This window comes from Mercenaria mercenaria, chromosome 10 (assembly GCF_021730395.1).
Source record: "Mercenaria mercenaria strain notata chromosome 10, MADL_Memer_1, whole genome shotgun sequence".
NCBI lineage: Eukaryota > Metazoa > Mollusca > Bivalvia > Venerida > Veneridae > Mercenaria > Mercenaria mercenaria.
This window is the reverse complement of record NC_069370.1, coordinates 19,543,631-19,562,116: the sequence shown is the minus strand read 5'-3', so window position 1 is coordinate 19,562,116 and position 18,486 is coordinate 19,543,631. Positions and strand designations below refer to the sequence as shown.

Here is an 18,486-nt window from a genome sequence, read left to right as displayed (position 1 = left end):
GCACTACACCAAGTCATGTTCCCAAAACTCAGTTTCAGGTACATTAATTCTGCACAAAGTCATGTTCCCAAAACTCAGGTTCAGGTACAATAACTCTGCACAAAGTCATGTTCCCAAAACTCAGTTTCAGGTACAATAACTCTGCACAAAGTCATGTTCCCAAAACTCAGTTTCAGGTACATTAATTCTGCACAAAGTTATGTTCCCAAAACTCAGTTTCAAGAACAATAGTTCTGCATAAAGTAATGTTCCAAAAAACCCAGTCTCAGTTTCAGGTATAATAATTCTAAACAAAGTTATTCCTAACGCCCTCGTGGTTCAATTCCTATGCATCTGAACTCTGAACCGTGGTGAATAAGACGATAAACCACTCGAAGGCCTTGATTATTTGTTAAATAAAACTCAGTTTCAGGAACAATAATTCTGTATAAAGTAATGTTCCAAAAACTCAGTTTCCAGTAAAATAATTCTGCAAAAAGTAATATTCCCAAAACTCAGTTTCAGGAACAATAATTCTGCATAAAGTAATGTTCCCGAAACGGAGTTTCAGGTACAATAATTCTGCACAAAGTAATGTTCCAAAAACTCAGTCTCAGTTTCAGGTATAATAATTCTAAACAAAGTTATTCCTAAAACATGGTGAACATTATAAATTCAGGAACAACAATGCTGCACAAATGTTCCCAACACCTTGTGTATTTGTCTGCTAAGGGAAGCAACATTTCTGCCTATGTTGAGTATGATCAAAAGGTTTTTTTAAGTGACACATTTTCTGAAAATATTCTTTAAAGCCAGTAAGTTTGATTGGAAAGTTGTTTGTGGCACCATTGTTGAACATGTTCTCAAAATCTTGTGAGTTTGATTGGAAAGTTCTCTGTGACAAGATGATCATCTTGGAATATAATGACAATGTTCACCTCAAATTCTGAAATTAAAAATATGTAAACAATATCTGGGTATTGTTAAACATTATACTGTTAAGTATGTGGTTGAAGCAAATAAAATATACCAACAGACTAGTTCAACAAAAGCCAAATTTAGCATTGCTGGTTTTAATCGCCTAATCCCGAATTTTTAAAAGGAGGCATACACTGCCGCATTGGAACCAAGTGATAAGGATAACAAAGCAAGAGAAAGCTGTTTGACAAAATATTTTACCATTCTACAGGAAAGTCAGAAAAAATTTTCAGCTCTCTAAACAGCATTTAAAAAAGCATCTTCTATATTAATTTTAACTTGGTTTTGTATATAAAACCTGAGCAGGTAGATTAAAACTATGTATGTGCATCTGAAGCTCCTTGCAATTTCATTAACCTGGAGTCATTTTTCAAAGTCTCTTGCTACTATTTTTAACTAGCAGTAAAAATTTAAAAATTTATCCAATCATAATTAATTTACCTATACTTTATCTCATACTCAAATAATATTCACTTAAACAATATTTCATGGTTCTTGAACCGCCTCGGTAACCTAGTGGTAGAGCGTCCGCTTCGAGTGAGGGAGGTTGTGGGTTCGATCTCCAGCTGCGTCATACCAAAGACATGAAAAATGGTACAAGTAGCGTCCCTGCTTGGGGCTCAGCATTAAGAGGGTAGTGCTAGGACTGGTCAGCCAAGTGTCAGTATAATATGACTGGGTGGGATATTATGTCACGTGTCTACGGCATGATATTCCAGTGAGGCAGCACTATAAAGTTGGGCATTGTGCTCACTGCTTCAAGTAGACACTGTCGTTTATATGACTGAAAAATTGTTGAAAAAGACATTAAACCCGAACACACAACACACATATGGTTCTTGATATTTCACGGACCATGCTGTCCCATTTTTTTCCCATTAAATTGTGAATACCTTAAGGTATGCCTCTCTAAAATATCAGCATCTGCCATTTTCAATTTTGACTTTTTAGAGGCAAGATTTGAAATACTTTGAAATTACATGTGTTGTTAATATCAGACACATGAAGAGATAGTGTAAAATTGATATCATAGTTGTTAATGCATTTTGTAATTAATGTACTACAACATGTAAAGAGACAGGATAAAATCATCAAACTCAAACTGACTTACCAACTTTGAAGTTATTTGTTGTTAATGTGGGACACGTGAAGAGACGAGGGAAGATCATGAATATTGGAATGGCGATACCTCTCATTACATCTCCATCAGCAATCTGTATGTTCTGGATCTCCGTTGCTGAAACATCAAATAAATATTATATATTTTTTTGTTTCATTCTGATCAAAATATCTTTCATGGATTGAACACTAAATGCAATATTTTCATGAGTGGCATGAAAGATAATCTGATTTAACATGTAAAATATAAAAAAAAAGATTTTTCATTTCATGTTTTTTTGATGTTTTTTTTAACAAACTTTTACAATTTTTTTCCATATCATATAATGCACAACTTCATAAGGTTACAATCTCTATGTAGGAAAACATACGTAATTTTGTGTGTTGTAGATTGCAATCACATTTTTATATAGACCCTAAAGAAGGTACATAGATTTTTACGCTGTAATTACATTCATCTTTATATATTTAAATTATTTAAAATTATTTAAAACTCATTTTCTTCTAGCATAATTCCCTATTTGGAAAATCATATTTGATATCATTCTGATATGAAATAGAGTATATTTCACTCTACAATATCAATAAATTATAATACATGAAGCTTCATTTGCATTGAACAATGGATGGATCCGTAAACCGATCAATAAACTCCGCCCCTTAGTTACTGTTGCTGCTTCCCACAAGCTTCTTTCAAAATGGCGGATAAATGTACATTAGCAATTGACTCGCTAGAAAGTATTTCAGATGACATCTGTGTGAAATACTCTCCAAAATGTGAACCAAAATGCACAAAGATAGCTGTCAAAGAGGCTTAGTTGTTTTACTTAAGATTATGTACATGACATTAAGGTTGACTCAGAAGAAACCACGGTAAAAGTTTGCGCCAAATGCTGGCGTTATCAAAGAAAAAGCACTTTCCTTCTTTGCTAGATATTCCTGACAGGAAAAATATTGAGTCCTTATGCAAATACATGGTATAAATCATAATCTTAGTTATCTTTTAAGCATCATGTGAAAAGAAATTACGTCTTAGATTACTATATAAATTATTTGAACAAAATAGTATGTCCACTTCTGTTGTATAGTGACACTATTTCCACGCTAGGCTTATACGATAAAAATATCAAACATAATGTGCAGTCACATATGGTGTAAATGATTTCTTACATCAAGATAACATTTTCAACAGATAAAGAAATTTATTTATTGGTTCAATAGCTTTATATTAACGTTGCGTAATACTCTACTGTTCTCATTTTACAAGTACATTTTGCAATCGCACTGCTGTTGCAACTGACTTTGGACCTGTCGATCACCGCTGTGATATCAATTAAGTTAATTATTCCCATTATATTATAATATACATTTGTCAAATACCACGCAGTTACCTTAAAAATAAACATATGTCCATGTTTGGTGTATATTTCAGAACTAATTTTTGCGTGAAAACTTACAAAATTTTGTACATTTGGTATAGTCATATTATTTTTAATTTCAGTGCGGACGGACATTGCTCGCATATCATAGGACTGATTAAATCTCCTCCACAATTAAATTACGGTAAACAAATTCCAGACCAGCAAAGTTAAACAAGTCTATCACAGCAATGGCACAAACCAAAAGGGACAAAGATCTTGCCGAAACCTATTAACCATGTTTTTGTTAGACCGGTGGAAACAAGGAAACGAAAACCTGTGATCTGTTTACTCGACAGTTCATATAATTAATTTTGCAAGCAAAACAAAAAATGAAAATGAAAAAAAGAGAAAACAAACAGATGAAATGAATCCACTGGCATTTATTGTATCATAGTATTAATAGTAGTTATAAATAGTTTACGATAGTCGTAAGGTAAAATAAACATATGAAACAAAAAAACATCAGCGACATTCTAAACCGCATCAACATGTGCGTATATTTTTTTTTTCAAACTGCATTTAAAAGCAAGCACTTGACAGGAAAATCAGTTTAAACTTATCAATTGTCAGACTTCCTTGAATAAAACAGAATGGTGTCGAAACAGGGGATACTGTTGTCATACTTGCTGTCTACAAATATGAAAGACATAACATAACATAATAAATAATGAGAAAGCATTAAAATTCACTCCCGAATATTTTTATCTTTATGCTCCTGATTTAATGTCTTATCAATAAAAGCTTACGTTTTATCCTTGAAATAAAGTTAATGTGCCGTGCACTGTCCAGATCTTATCTATATGTTTGAATAATGATTTTGGTATTCTATGTAAAATTAATTTACATGTATATGTTTTGACTTTATTAATGATTCATTCAATGTGCGCTGTATGTTTAATATTTTTCTGTGTACGAAGATTGATCGCTTAATTCAACATTTTTATGTAGTATAGTTAACATACAGTCAGTATCAGTTGTTCCAGATACAGACAAATGCAAAAATATAGATCATATTTTTAACTGCGAGAATATATTGCTGAAGAAGGTTAGCTGTTACTTTTATATAAAATAAGATATAAATGACATATATCTAATGTCTTGAACTGAATAATTCTGCGATCGGCCTGAATTAAAATAAAGTGAGCAAATTCAAATTAAAATTCCGATCACAGACGAATGAGTAAAGAGAGACAGACGATTCATGATGTATTATGTATGTTATTTTATTATACCATGCACATTAGAATTTCATTTGAGCAGATTGCTTATTGATCCGTTTAACGTTCAACGCTTACATTTTTCTAAATCGGCCATTGGTTTACAGAAAAAATTCTCCGGGTACCGCTCGTCAGCATTACATATTCCTAACGCACCCCTCAACACCACATCCTTCGAAAAAAAAATGCATCAAACTTAACAGAATAAGTCAGTAACAGTTTCTAAGTGAAAGCTTGTGGGAAGCAATGGCTGGTTAGCAACAAGGTAAGTACACTGAATAATCCGCGTTATCTTATTGGTCAATATCATAGATAACAATTAGTTTGATTGACAGCCCGGATCCATCCATTATAATGTGATGAATAAACAGTTACAATTTCATTGTTTATAACTTCCTGATATAGGTCTGACATATGAACTACAAGATAAAATTAGATGTGTTATTACCATCCTTTGCAAATCCTTCGGCACAGCCGCAGGTTTCTACCCGTACCAGCTGTATCTCTATTGACTTTATTCCAGTTTCACAGGATTCTATAATAATCTGCAAGCACACAAAAATCATGACTGATGATTTGTAAAGCCATTTTCTGTTTGATCAATCAAATCTGTAACATAGATTTTCATACATTTTGGCTTTATTATATGATATAATATCATAAGATCCAGATCCAGATACAAGTTATACATTCTAACAGCTTCCTCATGTTGGACTTGGAACTTTCAGAATTTTAGAAATATTCTAATAGTGACATTTTTATGGTGATCAATATAAATTCTTTGTGAAAAATTCAAGCCCATAAAAATGTTGACTTTTTTTTCCTCAAAATTTTACAAATATTTTACAGGGAACTATTGTTTTTTATGCTAACTAAGATATCCTGAAACTAGCAATAAGTATAGGTTATAGATCATTTATTGAACTTCTAATGCAATTAAGTTTGCCGAAATGGAGCGTAGCGTAGTGAAGGCAAAACTTAATGCATTTAGAAGTTCAATAAGTGTATCTATAACCGGCTTATAGTTTAACGCCCCGTTTCATTTAACTGACAGGTCAAAACCGCAAAAAGCTCTCGGGAAGTAAACTAACCACGCCTTCTGTTAATTCATTGGCTAGTCTTGTCTTCACTAATGATGGAGAAGTACATGTTTATTACAGCTGATACAAGGTCATTTCAGTGCCGAACGTTTAGCAAAATGGCGAACTTTGATGCAGTACTAGAAGACTTTAATTTAGTGAATGATAATTTCTATTATGATGAGGCTGAGGACTCAACCTTGACGCAGCTATTGACTATTGATACCCAGCAGTTGATAATGACAAACAACGAAAACACAGAAGGTTTGTAACTTCAATCATTGAATTGAAATTTTTTTTCAGACTTTACGTGTTTTGTCATTCTGAAATTTAGAAATGATCGGTTTGAATTAAGAAATATATCTTATAAATGTAAATTTATCTTTTCAGAAAAGATTACTGCTCCTGAGATTGTGGTATCCACTTCAGTGCCGACAGTACCAGTATCTGTGCCACCTAAACCCACCGGTCAAGATTTGAAGCCATTGGCGACAGGATCCGGACTTTATGATGCGCCTCTTGCACCAGAAGAACTCGAGGCTAAAAAGCGTAAAACTATGCCAAGCACTACTCAATCTTCGAACAATTGGACTATAGCCGTGTGGAAGGATTGGGCTGTATTTCGAAATTTACAGCCACAGTCATTTAATCAGCCGGGGTATCCTATTCCCGAGGATAATGGAAGTTTTCAAAGTTTTGAAATAATGGATTACTGGTTACAAAGGTTCGTTCATGAGACTCGTAGGAAGGATAGTAAACCTTATCCACCAGATACGTTGTGTCAAATTTCCGCCGGACTTCAGCGGTATCTTCAGAACGAACAAGAGCTGTCGGATGACAGCGCGCTTGACTATTCGAAGAACTGATTGAAGAATGGGGTCAAAATATTTCCATAGATTTTCAGACAAAAGAAAAAAATGGATTAAACAAAAAATGTTCCTGTATTTGCGGATTTCGATTAGTCTTGCATTAAATGGCAATGTGTGACCATGATGGCAAATATGTTAAGTTATATGTTAGGCAAAATATGGACTTGTATGAAAAATTTAACTAATTTCCAAGTCCAAAAAGGGTCATAATTCAGTCAAAATAGTTGACAGAGTTATGTACACTTGCCTACAGATGGAAATCATGTTGATAAACTAGTGTTAAAAGTTTCAAAGCCACAGTTCAAATAGTTTTGACAAAAATTTCAAAGTCCAAAAAGGGCCATAATTCAGCCAAAATAGTTGTCAGAGTTATGAACTCTTGCCTACAGATGGAAATCATAATGATAAACAAGTGTTTAAAGTTTAAAAGCCATATGTCAAATAGTCTTGACAAAATATGGACATATACGAAAACAAAACCAATTTCCAAGTTCAAAAAGGGCCATAATTCAGCCAAAAAAGATGACAGAGTTATGTACTCTTGCCTATTGATAGAGACTATAATACTGAACAAGATATAAAAGTTTCAAAGCCATATGTCAAACACTTTACACAAAATATAAACTGGTATGAAAAACTTAGCCAAGATTTCTAAGTCAGAAGGGCCCATAATTCAGCCAAAATGCTTAATGGAGTTATGTACTCTTGCCTACAACTGGACATGGTGATGGTAAACAAGTGTTGAAAGTTTCAAAGCTTTATCTCAAAAGACTTTGTCAAAATGTAGACTGGTACGAAAAACCAAGATTTCTAAGTCAAAAAGGGGCAATAATTCAACCAAAATGCTTGATGGAGTTATGTACTCTTGCCTACAACTGGACATGGTGATGGTAAACAAGTGTTGAAAGTTTCAAAGCTTTATCTCAAAAGACTTTGTCAAAATATGAACTGGTACGAAAAACTTAACCAAGATTTCTAAGTCAAAAGGGGCCATAATTCAGTCAAAATGCTTGAAAGAGTTATGTCCTCTTGCCTATAACTGGACATGGTGATGGTGAACAAGTGTTGAAAGTTTCAAAGCTTTATCTCAAAAGACTTTGTCAAAATGTGGACTGGTACGAAAAACTTAACCAGGGTGTGACGCCGACGCCGACGCCGTGGTGAGTAGGATAGCTCTACTTATTCTTCGAATAGTCGAGCTAAAAACAAATTAATGTCAATTTTTTCGCAAAGGAAGACCCTACTTTTGCTGGATTTCGCCATGCTTTGGACACTAGAATGAAGGAGTTGACTAACCAGGGTTTGGGTATAGAAAAGAAAAGTTCCGATCCTATTTCTTCACAGGACGAAAAACAGTTTTGGACTTCTGCTGTTTTCTCAATGAACAGTGCTAGAGGATTATCAAATGTGGTATTCTTTTATAATGGAAAAGTGTTTGGATTCAGGGACGGAATGGAGCATATAGGGGTAATGGCAGAACAATTTGAACTAGGTTATAATGTGGAAAATAAACGCCGTTTCATCAAGTTTATTCCACGGTTAAGGAAAAATGCGCAAGGAGGATTAAAACAATCAAAAACTGTGAAAGCTTTGATGACGCCAATTATTCATTTTGACCAGCCTGGGTCCGAGTGTTCTATTTATAAAATTTACGAAACTTACTTAAATTTGATACCACGTAGCGGGCCATTTTACAAAAAGCCACTGGAAGGATTAAGGTTCAGCGCAGGTAACATTTCGCAGCGGGATTTGAAAGGTATGATGAAATGTTTTTTCAATGAGGCCGGAATTTCCATGGATAATAGAAACATTTCAAACCATTCTGGAAGGGTTACACTTTGCTCAACGTTGTACAATAATCAGATCAGTGACAAATCGGTGATGAGCAGATCTAAGCACTGTTCAAATGCGGTGCGAACTTACCAAAGGGAGGACTTAGAACTACTGAACAAAATTTCAAATACTCTCGAGCCAGTATTGCCAGAAAACAAATCAAATATTTCTGGAAAAGGGACCTATGAAGAACGCGAACCTCCGCAACAAGATGTGAAAGTCATTAAACATGATAGTGAAGCAAATAAGGAAAACTTGGACATAAATAACAACATAAAATCAAATGACAGTGGAATTCTTAAAATTGTTGTGCCGGAAGACATAAAAACTGTAGAAATAGTAAAAGGCACAAAGAAGGTAAAGCTTGAGCTTTGAATGTAGTAACTGCAAGCATTAAAAGGGAAAATCACGTTCTACTTGTTGTTTATATCTTATTTTTTGTTGAACTTTATCTTTTATTACACAAAAACATAATTTTATTGGCAGTCTCTGTATTTTGCATTTGCTCCGCCTCCTCCAATTTTGTTGATATAACGTAGGCGTGTCTATGAATCCCCATTAATTTTGAACCACTTCGTGATTAAGTGGTTCATTTTTTCCCATTATGAACTAATGAAGTAAGTTGGTTACTTTTTTGAAAATCCTTGGCTTGCCATTGGTTAAAAAAGATGGTTGAACTATAAGTAAATGACAGCTCTCCACACGGATCAGAGGTGAAGGACAGTTGACTTCAGTTATCATGACAGTATTTTTTAAAACCTTCTGAGTGGAAGATCTGTTATATAGCTACTGAGCTCAATAAGGGGAGACAAGCTTGTAACAGTAAGATCATTCATTTGAATAAAATAACACATTATTGTATTTCAGTAATAGAGTACATGTATGTAGGATTTTATTTCATATTCTAGTAAGTGTTCTTTACTATTTCAAAGAACATAACGGTACACATTAAAAAAAAAGTGCTTGTTAACCCTATTTCTGGAGTTTAAAACCAAAGATATGTACATTTAGCAAAAACTTGAATACCCGGCCTTTCAGACAATCGTGAACAGACACTCATAACTCTGTGAAGTTTTTGACCATATAATCCTTTTTTTTTTTTGCTTTGTTAGGTTTAACATCCTACTGGCACACTAATAGGTTATATGGCAACTTTCCAGCTTTTAATGGTTGAAAAAAAAAGCCCAGGTGCAGAGCTCCAGATAGACTGCGTATTAGCATATTTACACAATTAAAATTGCAGAAAACCCAAACGAATTCATACAGTGTGCATACTAAACGCAATTAAAATTCCTAATACCCAATTCATAAAAAATTGCTTGCGTATTGCATTTTCCTTATTACTAGAATGGGTACAAGACTTTAATGCTAGACAACTGACTGGTTATACGGTACCACAAGACTTTAATGCTAGACAACTGACTGGTTATACGGTACCACAAGACTTTAATGCAAGACAACTGACTGGTTATACGGTACCGCAAAACAGATTGTTATTTATCGGAAAAATCGCAGAACCATTCAATTGGCTGATTGGTGTTATTTGGATCCTTTGTAAACAATTTTATCTACGCAGATAAAATGTAAAAGAGGGCAGAAAAAACATTGTTGCAGCACAAACAAACAAATTAGTGGGATATTTTGCTGTTCAACAATGACAGTTATCTCTTTGTGACGATGTAGTGTCACCGATACTGGACAAAATCTTATGGAAGAACGCATATTGCAGTGAACACATCCTACGGGCTATTGATGAATTGATCTCCGACTTCATTAAAAGTGAAAAAGAAAACAACAACTGGTATGGAACATAAGTATCTCAGAATACATTAAATGATTAGAGAAAAATATCTTTGGTACTATGAATTAAAATACACATGTTTACACTGATTACAAGCATGTAAAACATTTTAAAAGACAGTGTACTGTTTTAATTAATCACATTTCATAACAGTTTTAAACACATTTTTGTATTAATCCTTGCAGGATGCTATTAAACTACTTATGTAGTTAGTCAATCCTGGTTAATGATAGATCTATTACTGTAAGCAAAAAATACTCAATTGTTTGTGCGAAATTAGTGAAATACCCAATTAGTTTTAGCAAATACCCAATTACTTCTGAAAAGGCTTGGTACTGATATTGTTTTTACACAATTCAGATTTCCAGTACCCAATTCAAACAAAAAGTGATGGGTAAGTACCCAACTGCACCAAAAGCTTATCTGGAGCTCTGCAGGTGCCCCTCTGGGTATTATTCTATCATGGGCTAGTACTTAGGTAGAACCATCAACCTTTCATAAGCCAGCTTGATCACAAACATTCAACTGAAACAAAAATGGCTCACCTCTCCAGTCAAAGGTTTGGATATACACAACAAGGAAGAATCTAATTTTCCTCTTGCTTTGAACTTTGGCACTCTTTCTTTCTGGAAGAAGAATATTCACAAAAATAAATTAACCCATCTATGAATAACAACATTTTGTATAACAATTCCACCTCATTAAAGGATGTATTACAAGGCAAAGACTTAGATACATATAGCTAGAAATTCTTGCACAACTAATGCCAGTATTTGTCAGAAGGGAAACTTTACATCTATAAATATCATTCAGTTTCAATGTTGTTTTTTTTTTGTGGGATCCAAAATCTGGGGGTGCTTCAATTTGTAAACAACAGCTGTTTGTAAATCTCAAATGTCCACAATGTGAACCTGTGATCTCTGATCTAATAACCCCCTCCTCCCTGCCAGACAAAAAAACATGGTTCATCTACTGATCATAGAAAATCATGCTATGAGGTTTGGTACTTAGGTTGGCATAAGCCTAAGTGTTCTTCAGCAACAGACCATAAACAGCCTCTAGTTAACATTTCTATAATATAGACATGCATTCATGATATACAGCCTACCTCTTTGATATTTGTTAAAGTTTCTGGTGTGATTGTGAAATTGACTGGTTTTTGCTTTGCCTTTTCTTCTGTGTCCTGAAATTTAAAACATACACTAAGGAGTGATGCTTTTAAAACAGTGACTCAAGTAAAAGTCACTTAATGCGAAATCCTTTTTTTTTCATGAGGGACTAATTTTTGTGGATTTCGTGGATGATTTGTACCACAAAATCAAATCCAAACAGATACATTAAATTCCCATTTATATTTCATCTTTACCATTTGAAGCTAATCATCGGGCTTGTGAGGAGGCTGTGGGTTTAACCCAGGTGCCCATTTGTGCATGGGAGAAACTAGGGTCTTCCTACTCTATTCAAGCTGTTGGGCCAGTGTTGGCCTAATTGTGTTAGTGTAAAACATGCAACAATGGTGCAGACTGCAAGTTAATGTCATAACTTACATTTTGGTATAAAAAATACACTGGAATAAATCAACAGCATTTCCATGTCAGGATATGCTGGTACCTTTGTTCCAACTAGTTCTGGCACCAACCAGTCCCTACAGATGCTGCATATGTTATAACACTAAAAAACATGCATAATTCCTATATGATAAAACTGCTCAAAAGTTGTCAAAATCTGACAGAGTTACCTACCTTGTACTCCACAATAAATTCACACTGTTTACTCAAATCTTTGTTCAGTAAGGACCTTTTCATATCTACTTTTATCTGGTACTGAAAGAGACAGAAAGAGAAACATCTTGCTAAAACTGAAACAAAGGAAGGAAAATATCCCTAGCTACAATGGCCAACAATATATTATTTCATGCCTATTTTATATTCAAAAGCACTTACTGACATAATGGCAACAATGTCATGGGGTTTAATTAACGTAAAATTGAAAGACTCCTAAACTTTAGTTTGCAAGCTTGATTCTTCTCAGAAAGAAAATTTAATTTGAGAGTGCTGAACTTTTAAACCTGTGGTTTCGAGTTCAAGCCACTGTTCCTTCGTATCTCAACTTAAATTTAACAATCTCTCTGACGAAATTCCAGTGTCCAGTAGCTTTACACCTGGTAAGCTTAAAGAACCACAGAAGCCTCTCAAATTGGAGAAACAGCACTTTCCTCCAATACCAAAAATCTACCTCTATCTTCTTGGTAACTGATGGAGACCTTTAACAAACTTAGAGACTTCAACAGTCACTTATCCAGGAAGAAGTAAGCATCAAGTGTAGTAAACACTGACACTGAAAACTCTCTTTCCAAACAATGCAAAATAAATTCATTTAGACTGAATTTTCGTATAGGTTAACATTATTACTGTCCCATCGCTATGTATATGAGAAAACCAATATAGTGCATTTGCGACCAGCATGGATCCAGACCAGCCTGTGTATCCACGCGATCTGGTCAGGATCCATGCTGTTCGCTTTCGAAGCTTATTGCAATTGGAGAAACCGGTAGCGAACAGCATGGATTCTGACCAGACTACGCGGATGCGCAGGCTAGTCTGCATCCATGCTGGATGCAAATGCACTATGTTGGTTTTCTCTTGGTGCAGCTCAATATACAATAATTACCTGTATATTCACAAATACCCCATGATATGTCTCATAAAGCGTCTTGTTTGGTTTGGGCTTTAACGGCACCTCAAATGGAATCTCTGTTTTACCATTTGGAAATTTCCCAGGTTTTGCAACTTCCAGAGGATAATACAGTAACTGTATGGGCTGAAAAAGACAAAAATTTCAAGTTATAGTAAGATAACATCAAGAGCTGTCTAATGCCAGTGAGGCTGACTATCTGAAACTGTTCCACAAAATACTTGTTAATAACTTATATAGCTTAACAAAATTTTCTAAGAGTGGCTCAGAGTGGTCATTTCATGATGCCAAAGACTTATGAAGACATTGAAAGTATTCAGTAGAACACTTCTTGAGAAATATCCATGCAAAACAGTTTGTGACGCAGATGATAGGGTGACAACAAGAGTTCTTACTGAAAATTTTCAAACAGTCCATCAAAAAGAGACTTATCTTGACAAATTCAATGAAAGTTCCTGATCAGATATTTATTATGGGCATGCAGTTATGGTAAATAACTGTCAAGATGACAGAGCCAGACACAAGGAACATTACACATGTTACATGAATGATATATGTCTTTTACTTAGAAACCAGTGCCTATGTCTCATCAATGTAAGATTTTGCAACTGATGTGACTGACGATCCTTGTAACAAACTTTCTGAACAATTTATAATATAATCTTTCATTTTCAATTTGTTTTAAACATAATTTATACTCACTTTCAATGAATTGTAGAAGGCCTCAAATACACCAACACTTTTGGCACTCAGCTGTAGATTGACAGAACCTTCCATGGTGAGTGTGACTCCCTGGTGTGGCAGCTCCCCTTTACTCTGTACAACAACAACTCCTGCCACAACATCCTGGTCATAAAAAAAACACCACTACTGTATTTTATTTATAAAAATCCTCGACAAATGTAAGCTGGACACTAAATTAGACAAAACACATATATTACATTATACCGGATTTAAATATCGCCCTTTAAATGACAAACATGTTCAACTTTAGGCGCTTTATGAACAAAGTAATGTTAAATAATGTTGCAAACAGCAGCACTGAACTGCTCAGGGTTGGAAGGAAGGCAATGTCAGGTGGAAGATTATCCCATAGGACTATAGTGCTGGGGAAAAAAGAATATTAAATTTTATAGTAGTCAGTGGTTGCAGAGATTAACCTGTAAGACAATGGATGATAATGGCATGATTGCCTTGTTAGGGGATGAGATAAATCTTCCAATGGGATTGCAAATAGTTGATTTGAGATTTCATACAGAAGAGAGAGTCGGGAGCCAATGTGCCAGTGATCTAGCCTGTGCCATTTTAGGCTGTATAACATGTCAGCGGTAACACTGGAAGTGCGGTCAAAGTCAGACATAGCCCAACGCGCTGCTTGTCTTTGGATCGCTTCTATTTCCAGGTTTGTGTGTATGGAGACCAGACTTCAGAGTTATATTCCAGATGTGGTCTGACAAGGGTCCGATATGCACTCTGAAAGTTATGGTAACTTCTCTAATTAATGAGCATATGGGCAAGTCAAAAGGAAACCAGGCTTGCGCTTGTAAATAATTAAACTCGTTAAATATACAGAATATAATTTAACGCGACAAAAACGGGCAGGTTGACTTAAAGGCCAGTCAGTGCAGAAAAGGGACTGAGAATGAGTGGTGTCCCTTGCTATTTGTTTCTAGCTGATGCGCTACAGTGTGGCAGCTTGAACTAGAAAACCTGTGGGAGTGTTATGGGAGGCATCCCGTTTAAGGTACTTCCGCAAAATGAAATTAGAAATTCATGTGAAAAATCAGAATCCTCGAAACAGCTTTCAAAATGCAAGGACACAAAAAATATATGATAAAAGTTGAAAAGATATATCTGTAGGTAAACTTGCGAGCATGAAAGCTACGCTGAACCCTATCTCCACAGTGCTTTGGAAGAAAATGAGTGAAGATTTTTGGTGCAAAATTTCGGTATCGTATGTAACCTTAATTGCTATAAAATATTTATTTTCAAATCAAAGAAATGCCAAAATAGTGCATACGAGCGTTACTTTTTCAAGAAAATGTCGTTAAACATTCTAATGCGCAAAACACGTGCACAGGTTTTCTAAAATATTTCGCCGCCATGTTTATTTCAAGGAATTAAATATATGATTGTTCTATTACCTCAGATTTCCTTACTGAAATATATATGCCTCCTTATTCACGGGTAGAGATATCCATTTAGTATAGTTTAGCACTGCCCGATCTCCTTAATCTGTTACCGATCCTTTACATTTAAAGAATAAACGCAATGTGTAATAATAGTTTTTCGCTTTACACACCACCTTTGGACAAGAAAGGCGTTTCACTTAAAATTTGTAAGCATCCGCTGGCAAAATATTATTGAAAGATCGGAACTTTTTCTAAAATAAAGTTCAATTTCAATCATTTTCAAAAACTGGAAATATTGCACATTGTGTTGAATACATAAATAAAACAAAAATCCCCAAAATAAACCATTTTAGAACTTTTCAGGGAACTATAAGTTTCAGCCGAACAACGCATTTCAGGATGACACAAAACTGGTTTCTCTTTGTAAACAGTGTCAAAGTTCACCTGAGGGACATTGCTGAAAAAGTAAAAGTTCTTACTTGTTTCAGTTTTACATCCTGTAGAAAACGATCAACTTTCAACTTTAAATGCATATATGTTCTAAAATTATTCCAATATCAAAAACCGTTCGATCTTTTCCGTGAGAAATAAAACGATGCAAATTTAACTATTTGTTTACACTTTAACCATGTGAAATTAAAGGCATGTACTATCACGAGACTCCCGTGCATTTTGAACTTCGTGGTGAATAAACTAAATTTACTTTAAAGTATGGTGTCCCAGTTGAGCCAGTTATTTGTTTATTTCAGAGAACATACATTAAAGTGTGTGTGTGTGTTTTTGTGTGTGTGTTTGTTCGGGTTTAACGTCTTTTTCAACAATTTTTCAGTCATATAAACGACGGTGTCTACTTGTAGCAGTCAGCACAATGCCCAACTTTATAGTGCTGCCTCACTGGAATATCACGTCGTAGACACGTGACATGATACCCTACCTAGTCACATTATACTGACACCAGACTGTCCTAGCACTATCCTCTTAATGCTGAGCGCCAAGCGAGGAAGCTACTAGTACCATTTTTTACGTCTTTGGTATGACGCGGCCGGGGATCGAACCCACGACCTCCCGCTCTCGAAGCGGACGCTACATACCACTAGGCTACAGAGGCGGTTCATACATTAAAGAAGTGCTTATGAGATTATGCATGTGTGCGCATATTTCAAAGTCTACTTTATATTAACGACTATAGAAAACAAGTGTGCACTCGGCAAATAGCAAGTCTATTATTTTCAGGTGTATACTGAACACTGATCCTTATGTTTGTACTCGTTATCCTTGGTTTCGTAGACAGTCTTAGTACTGGACCGCTGCTTCCGCTGTCAACACCGCAGTAATATAAAGTCAGTGTCCATTTCTATGCCGGAATTTCAATACACATTTATTATCAGTTTATATCTATGAAAGTGTGAAAAAAATATTATTGTTTAACGAAGAACAGTAACTTTTGAGATCTTTCTGATTTTAATCATCAGGTTTTCGCCTGAAAAGTTCAACTGATTGCATTTTGTTTGTTTTGTAGTTATCTACAATTGTATACAAATTGTATTACCTCCTAACATATTTGGCTGTACATTTTTGTCTGCGATTTATTCTCACTGCGTTTTTAAAAACATGCTGCATAAATTTTCATAGTGTATAAAAAGTCGATAGATCAAAACTGGTTAGTTTACGACGCATGAAACATCTAATAAGGAATCTCTATAGGCCTACACATCGAACTTGTCCTGGACCAGTATGCGGATATACTGTGGCCCAATGTTTCAAGATTGTCTAAAATGTTTGCATATATCGTGATAAAGCAAATATTTCGATTGTTTTTATAATTAATAAATATAAAATCACGTATGTGTGAGAAAGTTACGTTAAGTAATTTCGGTAGTTACCGCAAGAAGTTTCGAAAATTCCATTTTCTCCAAATTTTCCTTGAGATAAGCTGTAAGTCGTAAATTCCACTGTAATAAATTAAACCTTTCTTATACTTGCACAATCCTTTAAACGAATTTTTGATCATTGCCAAATCTTGGTCGCATTAAGTCGGAGTTTGGTACACCATACATAGAAAAATCAGTGTGTGCACATTGCACTACTTTTATGTATGTTGAAAATAGCAATATGTACAAATGTTTTTTTCGTTTTAATACATGAAGTGGTCAGATTTGAAAACAGATTTTGTAATAAGTTAAGTTCTATTCAGTAAGACAATTCTCCTATGCACTAATTGAAACTTTGAACTAACTTTTGCCATTCATGAATTTTTAATAAAGTATTTTGAAAGGATTTATAAATCTAGCCAAAAATTTGGAAAAATACAGGTAAAATATCTGCTTTGTTTATTTGCAAATTTTAGTATCACTTTTTATACAGCTACTTTTAGTTCAGGTCTTGCAAACTGAGCTGTTTTTGTGCTGCGGAACAGCTGCATTTGATAGCTTTGGTTCACTTTATTTTCACACCTCAAATGAATGTCACTCTAAATTCAAGATGGCGGAAGTACCTTAAAACTCACATAAAGTTTATCTCTGGTTTGGCACTATTACACATATCGCCTAAAAATAAGCAGATTCAAATTCATAATGAGCATTTCTTGAAAGTTTGTAAATTTACTTTAAAATTACCCCTTCTTTGTAAATTTTGTTAACTTTTTTCAATCTGACATCAAGAGTCGCCATTTTGTCCGAATTTTATTATCACGTGACAAGTTAGTTTAAAACCCGTCAATTTTCGTCTAAACCCGTCTATTGTGGACTATATTGCTCGTATATTATTATCTAGATAAGGTAGGATCATTTATGAACTGTTTTCATCCTCATAGCAGCGTTTAATTCCAGCGTTAACTTACAGATACCTATATGAAATATTTAGTCTTGAGACTGTCATACTCAGCAAGTTACCTATGGTAACCCATTGGCGTAGGAGCATTCAGCCGTCTAAACCCGTAGTCAGATCAAGTCAAGTCATGTAATATTTATTTATTGTCGGTAGATAAAAATAACATCATAAACATAAACTATGTATAGCTTTTGACCGACATATTTTCCCTGGAAATGTTTGGACAACCCCCCAAAAATACATGCTCTTTCAGATGTCATTTTCCCCTTTATCTACTGTCACCCACCTCCTCAGAGCTGCTAATACGCCCAAATAGCCACTATCTAAATGTCTACGTCCCCGTGAGGGGTTTGGCAATATCGGAAGGTAGATATCTAAGCGTCGTTCTACATGTTTCAAATGAAATACAACGAAGCAAAAAGTTGGCTATATATTTCACATCCCTTTTTATAATTATGCCTTTTATACGAAATAAACTGGATGCAGATCAGTTGTTGTATGGACAAAAGTAAAGTGTCTTAATATATAGGGGCGT

General features: G+C 34.8%; 1 protein-coding gene across 1 annotated transcript; it reads right to left on the bottom strand.

Annotated features, from left to right (window-relative positions):
- Positions 1 to 9: 9 nt before the first annotated feature.
- On the bottom strand, positions 10 to 17,864 carry LOC123559709 (vacuolar protein sorting-associated protein 26C-like). Its single transcript, XM_045351743.2, has 9 exons — positions 17,738 to 17,864; positions 13,693 to 13,836; positions 12,967 to 13,116; positions 12,039 to 12,119; positions 11,405 to 11,479; positions 10,842 to 10,922; positions 5,163 to 5,259; positions 2,069 to 2,194; positions 10 to 925 (listed from the first exon to the last, which is right to left on the bottom strand). The coding sequence occupies exons 1-9, from the start codon at positions 17,789 to 17,791 to the stop codon at positions 843 to 845; spliced, it is 891 nt and encodes a 296-aa protein (XP_045207678.2). The 5' UTR covers positions 17,792 to 17,864; the 3' UTR covers positions 10 to 842.
- Between the last annotated feature and the right edge of the window lie 622 nt (positions 17,865 to 18,486).

Excerpts from the sequence above, each read along its gene's own strand:
- LOC123559709 (XM_045351743.2), bottom strand. The coding sequence starts at position 17,791 with ATGGCGACTCTTGATGTCAGATTGAAAAAAGTTAACAAAATTTACAAA. Across the intron at positions 2,195-5,162 it reads CGAAGGATTTGCAAAGGATG|CAACGGAGATCCAGAACATA; the intron begins GTAATAACACAT and ends TTGATGTTTCAG. Across the intron at positions 926-2,068 it reads AACAAATAACTTCAAAGTTG|AATTTGAGGTGAACATTGTC; the intron begins GTAAGTCAGTTT and ends TTTTAATTTCAG.